Raw genomic sequence first — 18507 nt, 5'->3', positions numbered from 1 at the left:
ATGCCTCCCTATAAATTTCATATCAAATTATGAAATATGAAATATGAAAAAAAAAAAAAAAATTAAAATATAATTTTTTTTTAATATAGTTTACATTCATTTTCATCTGTGCATCTGTGTTTTTTTTTTTTTTTTTTTTTTTTTATGTCTCCCTCTTCTCCTTCTCACTCCCTCTAACACACTGTCAGACTGTGCTCACTACTGCAGCTAGTATAGGAGAGAAGCAGTGGGTAGGTCTCTTTCTCCAGGCTTCCAGCATTATAGAGTGAGTCCAAACTCCAAATCCGATCCTAGCCAATCAGATTCGAGCTGACTGCCACTGGGCCACACCCTAAAAGTTTAAAACGGAGCTGGGAGGAAGACGTTCAGCATAATATTCCACCTGGAGGCGGGGCAGGTGCCATATTTTCCCCTCTGCACTGTGAACATTGTATTAACCCGTAACTGTTCCCACGGGCCGAATATTGCCCCGATCCTCGCGAGATTAAATCCACGGGGACCTCTCGGCGTGCCGAAGCTTTTCCTAAATCACTTCCATCATCGAAAACGAGGGGAAAAGGTCGGCTTGCGACCCTGAAAATGTCGCGTGATTTTAAAAACGCTGTATTAAGTGAGCCTATTATGGGATCCACGCGAGCTTTCTATCGTGGAAACATCTGGGCGTCCCGCAACTTTTACTGATTCACATGTAGCCCCTAAAATGCTTAGAAAAGGAAAACAGAAAGCGTGGAATAAACTCGCCGAAACGGAAAAGTGTCCCACGGGCGCGCCGTGATTCCGATCCGCGTGAAAATATTCACGGCCATAGAGGAGACCGTGGGACACCTTTTTGCAACCGAATATGTGTCTCGAATTTGCTCCCACGCGGCGCGCAAAATCGCGCAAGGAAAAATCGGACCAAAAATTAACCAATGCTCCAGCAGTATTAATGACCCTGATGTAAACAAGACAAACGTCTTTCTCTGGTCTGCATCCCCTTATACAATTGTGTGTGAATGAATGAATGAATGAAAACTTTATTAACAGATTGCAGAATGGGTACAGTACAGTACAGCTCAATACATACAATTGTTAAGGGGATGCAGACCAGAGAAAGACTTTCGTCTTGTTTACATCAGGGTCCCCCATTTTCAATTAATCGTAAATGTGTATTGAGCCGTACTGTATTGTACCCATTCTGCAATCTGTTAAATAAATAAAAATAACGTTTGACTGGCCGCCGAGCCATACTGTAGTGTACATGGTGACTGCTTGACGTTAAAAAAAAAAAAAAAAAAAAGAATTAATAAAAATATTGAATAATTTTTTTTTTAATAATTTTTTTTTGGCTTCCCCTGTTATTTTACCCACGCGACGCCACTGACAGTCACTGGCTGAATATGGGAGGTATGTATAGATTTTGGAGCGTGCTGTATGGCTGTAGGTCTTGTATTTATTGGATGTGACTGCTGACAAAAGTAGCAGGATGGATTCTGAAGTGTTTTGGGGCTCATATTCAGCCAAATTCTTCAGAACTAATTTGATGGTGCTTCACAGTGCAGATGGACAATGACCAGAAGCATACTGCGAAAGCAACCAAAGAGATTTTTAAGGCAAAGAAGTGGAATCGTATGCAATGGCCAAGTCAATCACCTGACCTGGATCCAATTGAGCATGCATTTCACTTGCTGACAAAACTGAAGGGAAAATGCCCCAAGAACAAGCAGGAACCGAAGACAGTTGCAGTAGAGGCCTGGCAGAGCATCACCAGGGATGAAACCCAGTGTCTGGTGATGTCTATGGGTTCCAAACTTCAGGCCGTCATTGACTGCAAATGATTTGCAACCACTTGCACTTAAAGCACATGTATCTTGATTGTTAAATTTTTCGTCCATTGTGGTGGTGTACAGAGCCAACATTTAAAAACATGTCAATGTCCAAATATTTATGGATCTGACTGTATATGACTTTAGTTAGTTTAACTAGTAGTTACCTGGCTTCAGCCTGTCTTTAAGGTAAGGGACCAGGTTATATTCTTTCAGGACTAACTCCCAGTCCAGATCAGGGATGGTCAGGTTAGCCAACGTCCCCAAACACTCCAACACAAAGTCCTCCTTCTCGTCCTCCCTGATCTGAGCTGCTAGGTCACCTACATAGTCCTGGTAGAGAGACAGAGAGAGATAAAGAGAGCGAGATGGGAAGAGATAGAGAATAGAGAAGCAGAGAGATGAGACACATAGACACACCAAGAGACACGGAGAGAGAGACACAGAAAGAGAGGTAGAGATAGGACAACCTGTCGGATATAAATAATATGAGCAGTCATAACAACGAGTTGAAAACAGAGGTGTATTAAATCTATGTGGAGCTGTAGAACTCACCAGGACACTTCCTGTGTGTTCTACCCATCATCTACCATCACCATCACATAGATCCGCTGTGACCTGAAGCCGTTCCATGACTCGTCTCCCTCAGTACGAGGTCACATGACGGAACACTGCACTAGGTCGATGACGTCAGGGATTAATGACAGCAGCTATACGTCAGACCGGCACATCCTGGTACTCTGGCTTACCTCGCAGTCACATCTACGTTTGGTAGAAAACACAGACGCCATTCCTACGGAACGTTATTGTATTTGGCCAAGATGGATGCTTGGCAGAGCGCTTACATTGTTTGAAACATTTGGTGAAATGTTCCTACCTTGACATTTAATATTATGCTTATGAATCTCTGGGTAACTTAAAACTAAGAGGTAATGAGTTTTCCTGGGACTTGATAAGTCTTTGGTTTGTCCTAGAGTTGTAGCTTGTGAACAACCGTCCCCTAATCCAAGTTGTTTTTCCCCCCAAAAGAGGCGTGGCCACCACGGATCAGAGCTGATGACATCATACTGGTCTGATGTATATAGACTACTAGGGCTGTCACTGTTATGCCAAAATCAAGTTTGAACAAATCCAAAGTAAAAGAGTTTGGTCAATGTAATTTTAACTTTTATGTGATCAGAATGCTCTATTATAACCCCCTATAGACCTATAACCTGCTATATATTATATATAAAGTATTGATAACTGACTATAAAGTCAGGTGTGGTGATAGTATTGATCATGTATTAAGTAGTGATAACTGACTATAAACATCTGTTTTGTGGGTCCGTCGTGCTGAGAGATGTTTCTGATCATCTTCATCAACAGACAGTCCTTCATCTTCAGAGCTCTCTTCATCAACATCTTCAACCCATTACCTAGAGAGAGAGAGAGAGAGAGAGAGAGCGAGAGAGAGAGAAAGAGAGACATGGAGACAGATACACACACAGATACAGAGAAAGACAGCCAGAGATAGAGAAAGAGATGGAGAGAGAGACAGAGAAAGATGGACAGAAATAGAGTCAGATAGAGAAAGGGAGACAGAGACACACAAACACAGAAACATAGTGTTCAATCAACCAGGCAACACACACACACACACACACACACACACACACACACACACACACACACACACACACACACACACACACACACACACACACACACACACACACACACACACACACACACACACACACACACACACACACACACACACACACACACACACACACACACACACACACACACACACACACACACACACACACACACACACACACACACACACACACACACACACACACACACACACACACACACACACAGTTTATTTATGTCCACATGAACAGAAGTACAAGGAAGCCTCATACAAAGGACATAAACACTGCCAGTGCAGTCAGAAAGTATGAAAGAACAGCCAGTTACAAAGTGCATGGACGGCAGAACGCTGTTACATACAGTATGGCTGAACTACTTGTCAGACACATCGGACACGAATCATGGGTAAAGGAAACAACGCCTCCTCCAAATTGAGCGGCTTCCTATAATAGCTGATACTGAGCAGTACCTTGCTAACTGCTTGGCCTTCCTTTTGGGGAGACCGGCTATTTGTAGACCCCTCACAACCAACTTGTGCACATGCCCTAGGCTTCCAAAGATAAAAACTAGAAGTTTACATCTGTAGCCTAGCTGTGAGATGGTCTGCTGTAGCTGTTGCTATTTCAACACTTAGAAAGGCTTCTTCTAAGCTGTAATCAAAAGTACAGCCAACCTTAAGAATGGACACCTCCCTAAGGTGTTCATTTACAACAAAGACATCAGGGGTGTTAGCTGTAATATTATAGAACACAGAATCACCATTGCACCGGTTAAACATGCTTGGCTTCACAGTAGAATGCTTAAACAGCGTGATGGAGGACCTAAAAATAGAATAGAATACAGTAGATATCTTTCGCTATCAAATCCACTATTCTGACATGCCTACTTATGTACTGTAGAGGCCCCATGGCAACCATTTAAGATGTGGAACATGGTTTCAGCTATTTGGTCATTGTCATGATTAATACAGTGAGGAGCATGATTGCCTGGAAACCAGATGGAGAGATTCAGTTTAGATGGACGGACGGACGGACGGACGGACGCACGCACACACGCACATGCACACATTCTAACATTAATTGGCAATGCAATTGTTGTGCCTTCAAAGCATCACATTGATTTAATATTAGCATATAATGAATTATGAATATATATTTATATCTCCTCATACTGTACTTGTCATCTGTACTCATGCTCTCTCTTTATTTTCAACTAAGGTTGTTATGAACCATCTGAAGTTGACCACCCCCCCCCCCCCTTTAACTGCGGGACATTGAACAATCAGAAAAATAAAAATAAATGCACAACAGTATTACATGAACTTTTTTGCTTGTTTTATTTCCTTTTTACGCAGCCTGTAGACTAATATGTAGGCTGCCCATAAGATTTTGTTGACAATAGTTTAATCTAATAATATGTAATCTAATATTTGTGTGATGTTCTGAAAAAAAAATGCTTTATAGAGCAGAAGTTTAATCATGATCCTTATTATGAGCGTTGAAAACTAATCTTAAAATAAAATGCTCACGTCTCTCCTACAAATTCAAATGATACAAATGTAGGGGAGACCTTGCTCGTCACGGAACAGCCGAGATAGGAGAGAAAACTCTGGATAATAATGTTAATATCTGTGTAATAAAAATATCCACACACACAACAAACAGCAGTACCTTCACACATAAGTAGTGAGTTTCTCTTGTTAGCAGCCAGGTTGATACAGAACGAGATCAACTCGGCATCGATCCTCTCCTCCCCGCACAGCATCTGCATCAGCTACACACACACACACATCAGTGTTTCCCCTACCATTGTCCCCCCCAACGGGCCCCCCGCCCCCTTAAAAGAAACTAAACGAATAACTATTCGTTTATGTTATTTACCTAATTTGTGTGAAAGTATTGTAGTACCTGTGGTATACAGTGTGTAGTACCTGTGGTATAGTGTGTACTATTGTAGTACCTGTGGTATACAGTCAGAGTAGTATTGTAGTACCTGTGGTATAGTGTGTACTATTGTAGTACCTGTGGTATACAGTCAGAGTAGTATTGTAGTACCTGTGGTATAGTGTGTACTATTGTAGTACCTGTGGTATACAGTCAGAGTAGTATTGTAGTACCTGTGGTATAGTGTGTAGTATTGTAGTACCTGTGGTATACAGTCAGAGTAGTATTGTAGTACCTGTGGTATAGTGTGTAGTATTGTAGTACCTGTGGTATACAGTCAGAGTAGTATTGTAGTACCTGTGGTATACAGTGTGTAGTATTGTAGTACATGTGGTATACAGTGTGTAGTATTGTAGTACCTGTGATATAGTGTGTAGTATTGTAGTACCTGTGGTATACAGTGTGTAGTATTGTAGTACATGTGGTATACAGTGTGTAGTATTGTAGTACCTGTGATATAGTGTGTAGTATTGTAGTACCTGTGGTATACAGTGTGTAGTATTGTAGTACATGTGGTATACAGTGTGTAGTATTGTAGTACCTGTGGTATAGTGTGTACTATTGTAGTACCTGTGGTATACAGTCAGAGTAGTATTGTAGTACCTGTGGTATAGTGTGTACTATTGTAGTACCTGTGGTATACAGTCAGAGTAGTATTGTAGTACATGTGGTATAGTGTGTACTATTGTAGTACCTGTGGTATACAGTCAGAGTAGTATTGTAGTACCTGTGGTATACAGTGTGTAGTATTGTAGTACCTGTGATATAGTGTGTAGTATTGTAGTACATGTGGTATACAGTGTGTAGTATTGTAGTACATGTGGTATACAGTGTGTAGTACCTGTGGTATACAGTGTGTAGTATTGTAGTACCTGTGATATAGTGTGTAGTATTGTAGTACATGTGGTATACAGTGTGTAGTATTGTAGTACATGTGGTATACAGTGTGTAGTATTGTAGTACCTGTGATATAGTGTGTAGTATTGTAGTACATGTGGTATACAGTGTGTAGTATTGTAGTACATGTGGTATACAGTGTGTAGTATTGTAGTATCTGTGGTATAGTGTGTAGTATTGTAGTATCTGTGGTATACAGTGTGTAGTATTGTAGTACATGTGATATAGTGTGTAGTACCTGTGGTATAGTGTGTAGTATTGTAGTACCTGTGGTATACAGTGTGTAGTATTGTAGTATCTGTGGTATAGTGTGTAGTATTGTAGTATCTGTGATATGGTGTGTAGTATTGTAGTATCTGTGGTATAGTGTGTAGTACCTGTGGTATAGTGTGTAGTATTGTAGTACATGTGGTATAGTGTGTAGTATTGTAATATCTGTGGTATACAGTGTGTAGTATTGTAGTACCTGTGGTATACAGTGTGTAGTATTGTAGTACCTGTGGTATACAGTGTGTAGTATTGTAATATCTGTGGTATACAGTGTGTAGTATTGTAGTATCTGTGGTATACAGTGTGTAGTATTGTAGTACCTGTGATATAGTGTGTAGTATTGTAGTACCTGTGGTATACAGTGTGTAGTATCGTAGTACCTGTGATATAGTGTGTAGTATTGTAGTACATGTGGTATACAGTGTGTAGTATTGTAGTATCTGTGGTATAGTGTGTAGTATTGTAGTACATGTGGTATACAGTGTGTAGTATTGTAGTACCTGTGATATGGTGTGTAGTATTGTAGTACCTGTGGTATACAGTCAAGAGTAGTATTGTAGTACCTGTGGTATAGTGTGTGTAGTATTGTAGTACCTGTGGTATACAGTCAGAGTAGTATTGTAGTACCTGTGGTATACAGTCAGAGTAGTATTGTAGTACCTGTGGTATAGTGTGTGTAGTATTGTAGTACCTGTGGTATACAGTGTGTAGTATTGTAGTACCTGTGGTATAGTGTGTACTATTGTAGTACCTGTGGTATACAGTCAGAGTAGTATTGTAGTACCTGTGGTATAGTGTGTGTAGTATTGTAGTACATGTAGTATACAGTGTGTAGTATTGTAGTACCTGTGGTATAGTGTGCACTATTGTAGTACCTGTGGTATACAGTCAGAGTAGTATTGTAGTACCTGTGGTATACAGTCAGAGTACTATTGTAGTACCTGTGGTATACAGTCAGAGTACTATTGTAGTACCTGTGGTATACAGTCAGAGTAGTATAGTACCTGTGGTATACAGTCAGAGTACTATTGTAGTACCTGTGGTATACAGTCAGAGTAGTATTGTAGTACCTGTGGTATACAGTCAGAGTACTATTGTAGTACCTGTGGTATACAGTCAGAGTAGTATTGTAGTACCTGTGGTATACAGTCAGAGTACTATTGTAGTACCTGTGGTATACAGTCAGAGTAGTATAGTACCTGTGGTATACAGTCGGAGTACTATTGTAGTACCTGTGGTATACAGTCAGAGTAGTATTGTAGTACCTGTGGTATACAGTCAGAGTAGTATTGTAGTACCTGTGGTATACAGTCAGAGTACTATTGTAGTACCTGTGGTATACAGTCAGAGTAGTATTGTAGTACCTGTGGTATACAGTCAGAGTAGTATTGTAGTACCTGTGGTATACAGTCAGTGTAGGTAAACATGGCCTTGAAACGGTTGTCAACACTGATGTGGTACAGAACACACATGGCTACTTGCCGGTTGTTCTCGTCTCCTAGGCAACAGAAAAAACAAACAAACACAACATAAACATTAACAGTAAACACACATGGTCTGTTATAGTTATAACCATTTACTACGGTCCTTCTAGTTTACATTTAGAGTTATAACCATTTACTACTGTCCGTCTAGTTTACATTTAGAGTTATAACCATTTACTACTGTCCGTCTAGTTTACATTTAGAGTTATAACCATTTAATACCGTCAGTCTAGTTTACATTTAGAGTTATAACTAGGGATGCTCGATATTGGCTTTTTTACCGATACCGCTATACCGATATTGTCCAACTCTTAAAGGGGAACTCCAACATTTTGGGAAATTAGCTTATTTAACATCTTCCCTGGAGTTAGACAAGAAGATACATACCTTTTTTGTCTCTGTGCGTGCATTTTAGCTTTGGGAATAGACGCTCCGTTAGCATAGCTTAGCTTCATCACTGGAAGTGAGGCAGGACAGTAGCCTTACAGTGCCTTACAGTGTATTGCAAGGTCTGACATTGACCAAACTTGATATGCATGACCTTGGTGGGCTCTAGGTCAACTCCTGAAAAGGGGGTCAATGTCAGACTTTGCAATCAAAAGTTAGGGGGCTAATAACCCTTGCCATAATTTCAGTGCGCCCCCTAACTTTTGATTGCAAGGTCTGACATTGACCCCCTTTTCAGGAGTTGACCTAGAGCCCACCAAGGTCATGCATATCAAATTTGGTCAATGTCAGACCTTGCAATACACTGTAAGGCACTGTAAGGCTACTGTCCTGCCTCACTTCCAGTGATGAAGCTAAGCTATGCTAACGGAGCGTCTATTCCCAAAGCTAAAATGCACGCAGAGACAAAAAAGGTATGTATCTTCTTGTCTAACTCCAGGGAAGATGTTAAATAAGCTAATTTCCCAAAATGTTGGAGTTCCCCTTTAATTTCCGATACCGATATCAACCGATACCGATATATGCAGGGTCCCCCCTTCCCCAAAAATGGAATAATTTCAGGTAATTAACATTACATATCTCTTGTTGTGGAATTAACACAACATTATGCATACTTTTGACAATAAATAAAATCAGAATTTGTTCTTACTTGCTTGCCTGGGTAAATAAAGGTTATAGAAATGTAAAACAAATTATTTTAAATTTTTTTTAACCTTTTTTAACCATACCGATATTTTCCGATATCACATTTTAATGCCGATATCGGCCGATAATATCGGTAGGCCGATAATATCGGACATCCCTAGTTATAACCATTTACTACGGTCGTCGACTCTAGTTTACATTTAGAGTTATAACCATTTACTATGGTCTGTCTAGTTTACATTTAGAGTTATCACCATTTACTACTGTCCGTCTAGTTTACATTTAGAGTTATAACCATTTACTATGGTCTGTCTAGTTTACATTTAGAGTTTTTTTATCCACTTTTTTCTCCTTATTTTCTATTTTTCTCCCATCCCAATTTCGTGTTTCCAATTCTCCCCTCCCCTGTCTTGAACGTTGCTCGACTATGCCCCCCACTGGTCGGTTGTAGGGAGGATAGAAGCCTTACAAATCCACCAGGCTGCTCATGATGTCGCACAAGCGGTTTTCGTTGTTGAGCAGAACCATTCGGTTCGACGACCGGTTGACCCGGCCTGCACGCCTTGTCATCCGGGCCGACAAGCTGGCACCGGTGCGAGACGTCTGGGACAAGTGGGTGGTGCGGCTCCCACTGGGTTTCAACCCAGGCGTCGATATATGCATCGATGAGCAGCTTGTCGGTTTTAAGGGCCTATGCCCCTCCAAGCAATATATGCCCTCCAAGCCCGCCCGCTATGGCCTAAAATTCAGGACGGCATATGCCGTCAGCATGCAGCCATACTTGGTGGCGCGAGGACCCTACTGCTGCGCCAGAGAGGCAGCAGGGGAAGCGAGTCGTGATGGACCTCACGTCGGAGTGGTTGCGGGGCACACTTTGACCGTGGACATTTTTTTTACATGCCCTTGCGAAATACCTGCTCACAGAGCGGCGAATGGTCCTGGTGGGGACCATTCGCAGCAACAAGCCGGAGCTGCCCCGCTAGGCACATACAGTACAGCTGCCGGAGGGGGACGCGGCGCTGGCCGATGCCCTTTTTCGGCAATATAATAGACGTCTCTGCCTACAATGCTCTGGTCCTCTGGTTGGAGGTACAGTACTGTCTTATCTGTATGTCATAAATGTCATGATGCATTGAAAATGGGGGACCCTGATGTAAACAAGACAAAAGTCTTTCTCTGGTCTGCATCCCCTTAACACATTGGACGCCAACAACGTCGTAAATCGTTATTGCCCGCCATGCGTTGAACGCCAACAACGGCGTAATTCGTTGTTGGGATCAATATTTCATTTTTTCGCCATGGCCTTCATAATTCATCCAGCCTCCCTCCGGGACTGCAGTGGCACCCTGTCTGATATTGCAACGCCTCAATACCGCCGCTTGGTGGATGACGAGTGCTAGTTACACTGCACACCAAACCGGAAGTGGAGGAAATCCCTCCGGCAGTACTATCTTGTTACGTGGATCAAGAGACACAATCCAGTGCATTGGGATCGCTTTCGAAACAATAATATATATGATTTCGGCGTTTATGGCGTCATACAAACGGGAAATGGATCTAGCAGATCGACGTCAAATAATTGGAATATTTTTCCTCCAGTCTCATCGGCGAATGGTAAGAGGAATATAACGTTATTTTCAGCTTGATTGTCCATTTCTATGTTTGCAATCCATCTGATCAATATATCAACCCATACTAAATAAAGCCGTTACTGACGATCAAGGAATTATAAACGACCCCCCCCCCTTTCCTTCACGCATGATGAAGCATAATGTATACCGATCATACATTTGAATTTTTTAATATAGCATGTATAGGAAAGAAATGCCAATCGATAATCTATCATAGCTTCAGGGCCTATAACTAGCGTTTTTTGAATTACAGCAGAAAAGCTTAAAAACATACTTATATTCTCGACGGTATTAACACAACAATGTATGAATGAAAAAATATAACGTTCCCACATCCGGAACGATAGATAATCGATGTTGAATGGGCCATAGTAATGCAGATATAGCTATAATATTTTAAAAGTTATAGCCCGGGCGGCGTGGCACAGTGGGCAAGGCACTCGCCACCAATGCAGGAGATGCTGGGCTCGAGCCTAGCTCTCGGCATTGCCACCAGCTTGGCTGGTCGCTCGGGGGTGGGAAGCTGGTGGGTGGGGATCGGACGTTGTGGACAGCGACTCCTATAGGTCGGCTGGTGCGCCTGCGCAGCAGAATCAGGAAGGAACGGGGGTAGCGTGTCCCTCCCACGCAGACCCTCGCCGCTGAGAGATCGCGCTGTTCAGGTGAAAAGATGCGACGGCTGCCTCCTCGTGTACCGGAGGGGACACGTGATGCAAGGCTTGGTCCACATTGCAGCCGGCCTGTGGGAGGCATGGTCTAACAACGTTCGAGACAGGGGAGGGTAGAATTGGACAATACGAAATTGGGATGGGAGAAAAAGTAGATAAAAAAAATATATATTATAGCCCTGCAAAGAAAGTAAACATCTCAATAGGCTTACAGCGGTGGCAGACTGGGTATAATGATGGGCATACTGCGTGGCAATCAAAGTGTTAACAATTGTGTGTATTGAGCTGTACTGTATTGTACCCATTTCAATCAATCAGGTTGAGCCAGAGTGGGAGGCAAGACGTTCCGGAGGAGGCTGTTGTGTCCCCACACATGGCCCACAGACCACAGATGTTCTAGAATGTTCCATTATGACATCATACTGTAACATCACAGATGTTCTAGAGTGTGTCTATTATGACATCATACTGTACCGTCACAGATGTTCTAGAGTGTTCTATTATGACATCATACTGTGACATCACAAATGTGCTGATGGCCTAGAATGTTGTATGATGTCATGGTGGAACATTCTAGAACATTTGTGATATATATATATACGCAGGAAAGAGGATCCTCACAGCGAGACACTGGACTGCTTTAAACACATTTTTCACCGTTGGATAATAAAACACAGCCACCAGATATGTCTGGAGACGAGATGATATTTGACCCCAACATGTCCAAGAAGAAAAAGAAGAAGAAGCCCTTCATGCTGGAGGAGGGAGGAGATGGAGGGACTGAGGAGGCGCAGCCTGAGCCCAAGGACACAGAGCAGGACGGAGGAGAGAAGGAGGAGATGGACCCAGAGGAGGATGACGGGAGGAGAAAAGAAATCTCAGATGACCTTGACGACTTGGACTTCTTTAACCAGAAGAAGAAGAAGAAAAAGGCCAAGACATTTGACACGGAACTGGAGGAAGGAGTGAAGGAGCTGAAGATTGAGGAGGAACCTTCTGAGGTCGTCGTGGAGGTCGACGACGACATGGGACTACCCATGAAGAAGAAGAAGAAACAGGTGAACTTCCTGGAGGAAATGGACTCTGAGAACAAAGACGATGGGGAGGAAGAGTGCTGCTGCTCCGTGTGTTTGACATCATGAGAGAGAAGAACCCGGACATGGTGGCCGGAGAGAGGAGGAAGTTTGTCATGAAACCTCCTCAGGTGGTCAGAGTGGGCACCAAGAAAACATCCTTCGTTAACTTCACAGACATCTGCAAACTGTTGCATCGACAGCCAAAACATCTCCTGGCGTTCCTATTGGCTGAGCTGGGAACATGTGGCTCCATAGACGGAAACAACCAACTGGTCATCAAAGGGAAATTCCAGCAAAAACAGATTGAAAACGTCCTCAGGAGTTACATCACAGAGTATGTGACCTGCCACACGTGCCGCTCTCCAGACACCATCCTGCAGAAGGACACCCGCCTCTACTTCCTCCAGTGCGAGACGTGTCACTCCCGCTGCTCCATGGCCAGCATCAAGACCGGCTTCCAGGCCGTGACGGGCAAGAGGGCCCAGCTCCGTGCCAAGGCTAACTAAAAGCAGCCGTTGTGGCGCCCCCTGAGATCCGGAGGTCTCACTGCAGGGCTGGAGGAGGGGGTCGACTCACTTTCAATGAAATCCATGTGAAATGTAAACGTAAACTTCAGCAAAGTGAGAATTGAGACATCCGTCATCAGATAATGAATTTGCAGAATGAGGGGTGTCGCATTCTGCCATCGCACACTCCCTCTGGGAGGGGTGGAGTTCTTATTACGGGAACTAGAGTTCACTTGACTCTCGATAGACAATGGTACTAAATATGGGTTCCCCCCCCTGTGTTGGGTGTCATTCCATCTTCCTGGTCTACCCCACAGTGCAAAAGGTCCCAAGCACAGCACGATGATAATCAAAATAATCATTATTAAAATTATTACTGTCATTTATTATTATTGTAAAGATGTTGTGAACTGAAAATAAACCTTCATGAAACACCAGTAAATGAGTCCATCCATCACTCTCCCAGGGTCGCTTACAGTAAGGCGCTCTTGGATTACTTGGGGAGCGACTGAACAGTACTGAACAGATAGAATAAACAACATAGATTGGAAGAGAGATCTCATTTCAGATTCGATCTTCGATATAGCCGGTGGGTGTCTCCAGGGACGTGCACAGGACTTTAGAGGGGCAGGTGCTCAAAGGCTGAAAAGGGCACTATACCTGTGTGTTTTAACCGAGCGCACGCGCAAGCCAGATTTTTAAGGGCCCTTTTCGGGCGGGGGGCCCCCTTTTTATGCTTTTTGGGGGGGTTTGGTGATCAAATATTGAATATTGAACTATAATAATCAGTGCAGGATCTCACTTATCCTTGAAAGACACTTTTATCACTGACTTAAAAAGGCCCATACATCTCCATAAATGTTCAGGGGGGAGGGAATAAGTGCTTACCCTACAGACCCCAAGAAGTGCTGTATTCTGTCTGTATTGTTTAATATAAATGCATTTTTTATTACAATCCCGATTTGTATTTGAGATTCCCAAATCCCATCGGACTTGACTTCTTCGTGTCCCTCAGTGAGTGTAATACCAGCATTAAACTGTATGCGCCACAGCGGTTTCTATCATCATCACCACCCACGCTATGCATAAAAAATAGGTCCGCAGAGAGGCACGCTGAGGAGGCCGTGCAAACTGCAATGGAATATGGGGCATCTCTCTCTTTACCTAGTATTTTGATTCTATCCTGACATTTTTCAGTTGGAAGGGCAGTCTATATGCGTAACGGCAAAAAAGATTTAATTTTTTAAGGGCACATTTTTTTATGAGGCTCAAAAAGGCAGGTGCTCAAGCACCCCTTGGGCTCTATGTGTGCACGTGCCTGGGTGTCTCAACCAAGGTGCCTTGCCTACCGTTTTTTCTGTGGAAAGGAAAGTGTGAGGAGAGTTATAGGAGCGTATGGTAGCGTAGCCTATGGATACAGGGAAGGCTGGGAGGAGTGAGGGAATTGAGGAAGGAGGAAAAGTGGGAAAGGCAGGTAGGAAGAGAGCACTTTCCTTAGAAAGTGTCCGGTCAGCAGAGGGGGAAGGGGGGGTTAAAATATTCAAAATGGGTAGTAGCGAAGGGTTTGTTGTATTGTTTAAATTAAAAAGTCAGAAGTTGGAGGACATAGCTGGATTTAGAGCATTGAATCCACTAGGAGTATCTAACAGTTTGGAGGGACAGATAAAAGGAGGCTTCGAGGCAAAAGTTGTCAAACGGCATATTGAGAGTTTGTTGCAAGAATAAGGAACAGTTCGATGCAGCTATGAAGGTGACAAAGGTGTTGAAGGTGGGGGTGGAGACAATTATCCCTAGAGAGAGACAGCAGGGGCTTAAAGGAGTGATTTATGGGGTTTATGGTGCGTTGTCTAAAGAGGAAATAAAGGATAATATCAAGGGAGGAAATGTCATCGATGTCTTTAGATTCAAGGCTAGGGAGGGGAGCTCAGGAGATGCGCCAGTCGTGGTAACATTTGCAGACACTTACCAGTCAGGGTGTTTATAGGGAGTATGTCATATATCGTGAGAGAGTATGTAGGACCGCCGCTGCGCTGCTACAAGTGCCAGAGGTTTGGGCATATTGCTGGAAAACAGAGGTGTGCGAAATGTGGCGATGACCACGATATTCAGGCGTGCAGTGCAGAGGTTCCTAAATGTTGTAACTGTGGAGGGAAACATCTAGCAGCGTTTCGTGGGTGTGAACATGTTGTCCGGGCCAAGAGAGTCCAAACTGTGAGGGATCAGACCAAGGTGTCATATGCAGAGGCAGTTGCGAGTGAGAGAGAAAGGAGAAATGTGGTGGTGAACAGTAGTAGTGCGGCCTGTGCAGGGGAGTCAGCAGTCTGTTCCTATTCTGCCAGCCACGTCTCAGTCTGACATGGTGATAATGAACAAACATGAGTTTCTGGCTTTCATGGTAGAGGTGGTGGTGAGAGTTAAGAACAGTGGCAGTAAGTCAGACGCCTGTAGTATGGTGGCTGAAGCAGCCGGGAGGTTTTTGGATTTAGAGGTACATGGTGAAGAAATCCATAATGTACTACAGGAAAAGGAGAATGAGAAGAAAAGTGGGGGTGATCAGCAGGCAGGCAAGAGTGGGCGGGGTTCGCGGTCGGTAGACAGGGGTGAGGGGGACGGGAGGGAGAGAGAGGGGGAAAGTAGAATAGAGGAAGGTGATAGTAGATTAGATCTACTATCAGATTAGATCTAGATAATAAAAAAATAAAAATAAATTGTAGGCCTATGCGTATTTAAGTTCTCAATTGTGGGCGTAGTATAAGAACTGAGGAGGGCAGTAATACGCCATGTTGTGCTTACACTGCCGGAAATTCACAAGAAGAAGAAGAAGAGGTATAGAGCCATATGAAATCCGCGTTCACGGAATCACGGAATTTACCAATAAAAATGGAATCAACTGCAAAACGTGGAATATTGCAGAATTTGGCCTAATCTGGACTAAAATTCAGTTTTTGGGTGGAACGTTTGTTGCAAAGCAAACATGACCGGGGAGGTGGGGACCGCTGCGTGTTACACACAACACAGCGGTGACCAAGCGTCTCGCTGCTTCGGTGTTAACGCCGTCAAGAAGCTAAGAAATTCCGCAATAAGCCCTAAATTCAGAGCAGAGCAGTATCCTAATGACTTTTATGCTTCAGTCGATAAGGTGTTTTGCAAATTCTGTCAACATACCGTGGGGACTGGACCCGCAAAAACACGTGCGAAGATCACTTCAAAAGCCATGTCAGGAACAAGGACTGTGCGTCCCAAAACACACCAACTCTCTAACGATGATCTCTGGTGATCACAATAGATACAGCTAGAGGGCGAGGCTAATCACTGACACTATTGTGATTTAAATAGCTATGTAACGTTATGGAAATTATAGCTTCTTGCTAAATCTGGTGCACCCATCTATTTGCAAATGATTGTCAGTAGGCCTACACACTGTCAAACTAAAGTTGCATAAATTATGCATTACTATATTCCATCACAATAGAATAGATATAGCTAGGCTACTGACATTGTGATAAAAGTAGCTAGCTGTATCTTGTATTTTTATTTGGTCACAATATTATTTGAAGCATATTGTGTAAGATTGAACTGTATTTCTGAGTTGCAGCACTTAAAAACATTAAATGGACTGTTATATCTTATTAAATTGTGGAAATTTATTCATTCCCACTTATTAGACACTATTTCTGATGGTAAAATGGGGGTAAAAGGCAAAATACAGAATTCTGAAATATTAAAATGGAAAAAACGGAATTTGGGAAAAAATCTAATGGAATTTGGAAAATAATAAAATGGATTTCATATGGCTCTAGAAGAGGATAACTCTTTCCTCTGCTGGTACTCTGCTGTCATGACGCTGAACATGAAACAAACCCGATAATCGAGACTGATGATAGATTGTATTAATAAGCCACAACCCTCACTTAACGTCAGCTACAATTGAACTCCTACGGCCAACCTCGGGGGTCGTGAGGATCCAAGGGACACACACTCTCGGAAAGTATGGCTGCTGGAAATAAAGCCATCGAATTACAACTTCAAATGCGCCAGAATGCAGAGGATCTGCACTGTTTCATGAAAGACCTTGACGGCTGGGAGACTGACATCAAGAAGAAAGACGAGGCCCTGCGAACGGGGAACCCTGGTGGAGATGCTCAAAAAACCCTTCCAGCTGTACGCAACAAGGACTACAAGAAGAAGAAAAGACACAAGAAGAAATCCACATGCAGTGCCGATAAGAAGACTGTACCCACGCAGGCGGACAGGATAAAAGCATATGACTATCAATCATGGGACACCATGGAGCTTCGCATCGTGCAGAGAGAAGGAGCAGCTGTTTCTGGTCGATGCCAAGCAGTGGTGGAGGGAGTTCCTCCACAAGATCTTTGCATATAATAGGTCGTACTGCATCTTTGAGGTCGACAGTGGAGATGCCCGTTGTCTGATATGGATCCAGCTACCTTCCACCTGACCACCAGGGGGCGTACAGACACGACTTCCACCTGACCATCACCAACGACAACTTGGACAAGGCCTTCGAGACGCTACAGGCTGCCGTGGACAGACTGTGCTCCGAGCCCCAGTGGGTCCCGGTCAACTGGGTGTACTGAGCGACCCGTGACCCCATGGCCGACCTCTCTCTTAAATTTAATCAGCGCCAGACCAGAGTAGTCGGGTTTTCATCGTTATTTCTTTTATTCGATATTTCCATTCATTACAGGCACACGGACTCTGGTTTACATGGGGAATCATCCTGAGAATCGGTCTGAGCTGGAGGGGAGGCACGGGATGGTTGGCCTGACCGAGGCCGAAGTGAGGACGAGTATCCCCCGGGAGGAGTGGAGCCGCCACTGACGTTGCTGTGGAGGGGGAGTTTGAGGAGGGGGAGTTTGAGGAGGGTGACGAGGACCTGGCCTAGAAAGCACCATACAAGCCTCCAATTATTTTCCACATTATTATTATTATTATTCCATGGTTCTTTCACTACTGCTCATTCAGGAGCTCCTCGACACCTTCGGCAGCTACAAGGGACACAACACCCTGGGCATCCCGTTGCTGGACCCCCACCACATCCAGGGCATCCATTGGAGTAAGTAGAGGCGACACCTCCGCTGCATTCAGGACCCACCAGGTGTGCAGCTGTACACAGAGACCGGTAGGCTGACAAAGGGCGGAGTAAGTATTTTATTTGCAGATGACGCTAATCTTTTTTGTTCTGGTGAGAATATTCAGCAGCTTTTAGAGGTCATCACATCTGAAATGAAGAAATTAAAAAGATGGTTTGATAGAAACAAATTATCATTTGCGCAATATACCGAATTGCGTATGTGCCTAGAGTCGGGAGTACAGGACGAGTCTAGAGATACAAGTATGCCATCCTTCTTAAGCATCTCAAGGTAACTAGAGTGCACAACATTGCGCTGGCGTACTCCAATTCACCCACTCCCTACTCTGACGGCCTGACTGCCCTTGATGGACGCTATGGACGTACGTAGGATTATGT

General features: G+C 43.5%; 1 protein-coding gene and 1 pseudogene across 2 annotated transcripts in view; one reads left to right on the top strand and one right to left on the bottom strand.

The window, feature by feature from the left end:
* The window catches only part of LOC311238982 (kinesin-associated protein 3-like), an 81243-nt gene that overhangs the window by 21661 nt on the left and 41075 nt on the right, over positions 1 to 18507 (bottom strand). The window contains 4 exon segments of the mRNA XM_084327196.1: positions 1973 to 2138; positions 3111 to 3223; positions 5120 to 5222; positions 7957 to 8057. Of these exon segments, the coding sequence (XP_084183322.1) occupies positions 1973 to 2138; positions 3111 to 3223; positions 5120 to 5222; positions 7957 to 8057 (483 nt within the window).
* Positions 12121 to 13032, top strand: LOC311238981 (eukaryotic translation initiation factor 2 subunit 2-like; annotated as a pseudogene). Its single transcript has one exon. The product of its transcript is annotated as a eukaryotic translation initiation factor 2 subunit 2-like (transcript).

The sequence above is a fragment of the Notolepis coatsorum genome, assembly GCF_963971535.1.
Source record: "Notolepis coatsorum genome assembly, chromosome: 13".
NCBI classification, from domain to species: domain Eukaryota; kingdom Metazoa; phylum Chordata; class Actinopteri; order Aulopiformes; family Paralepididae; genus Notolepis; species Notolepis coatsorum.
This window is presented reverse-complemented; position numbering and strand designations above follow the sequence as displayed.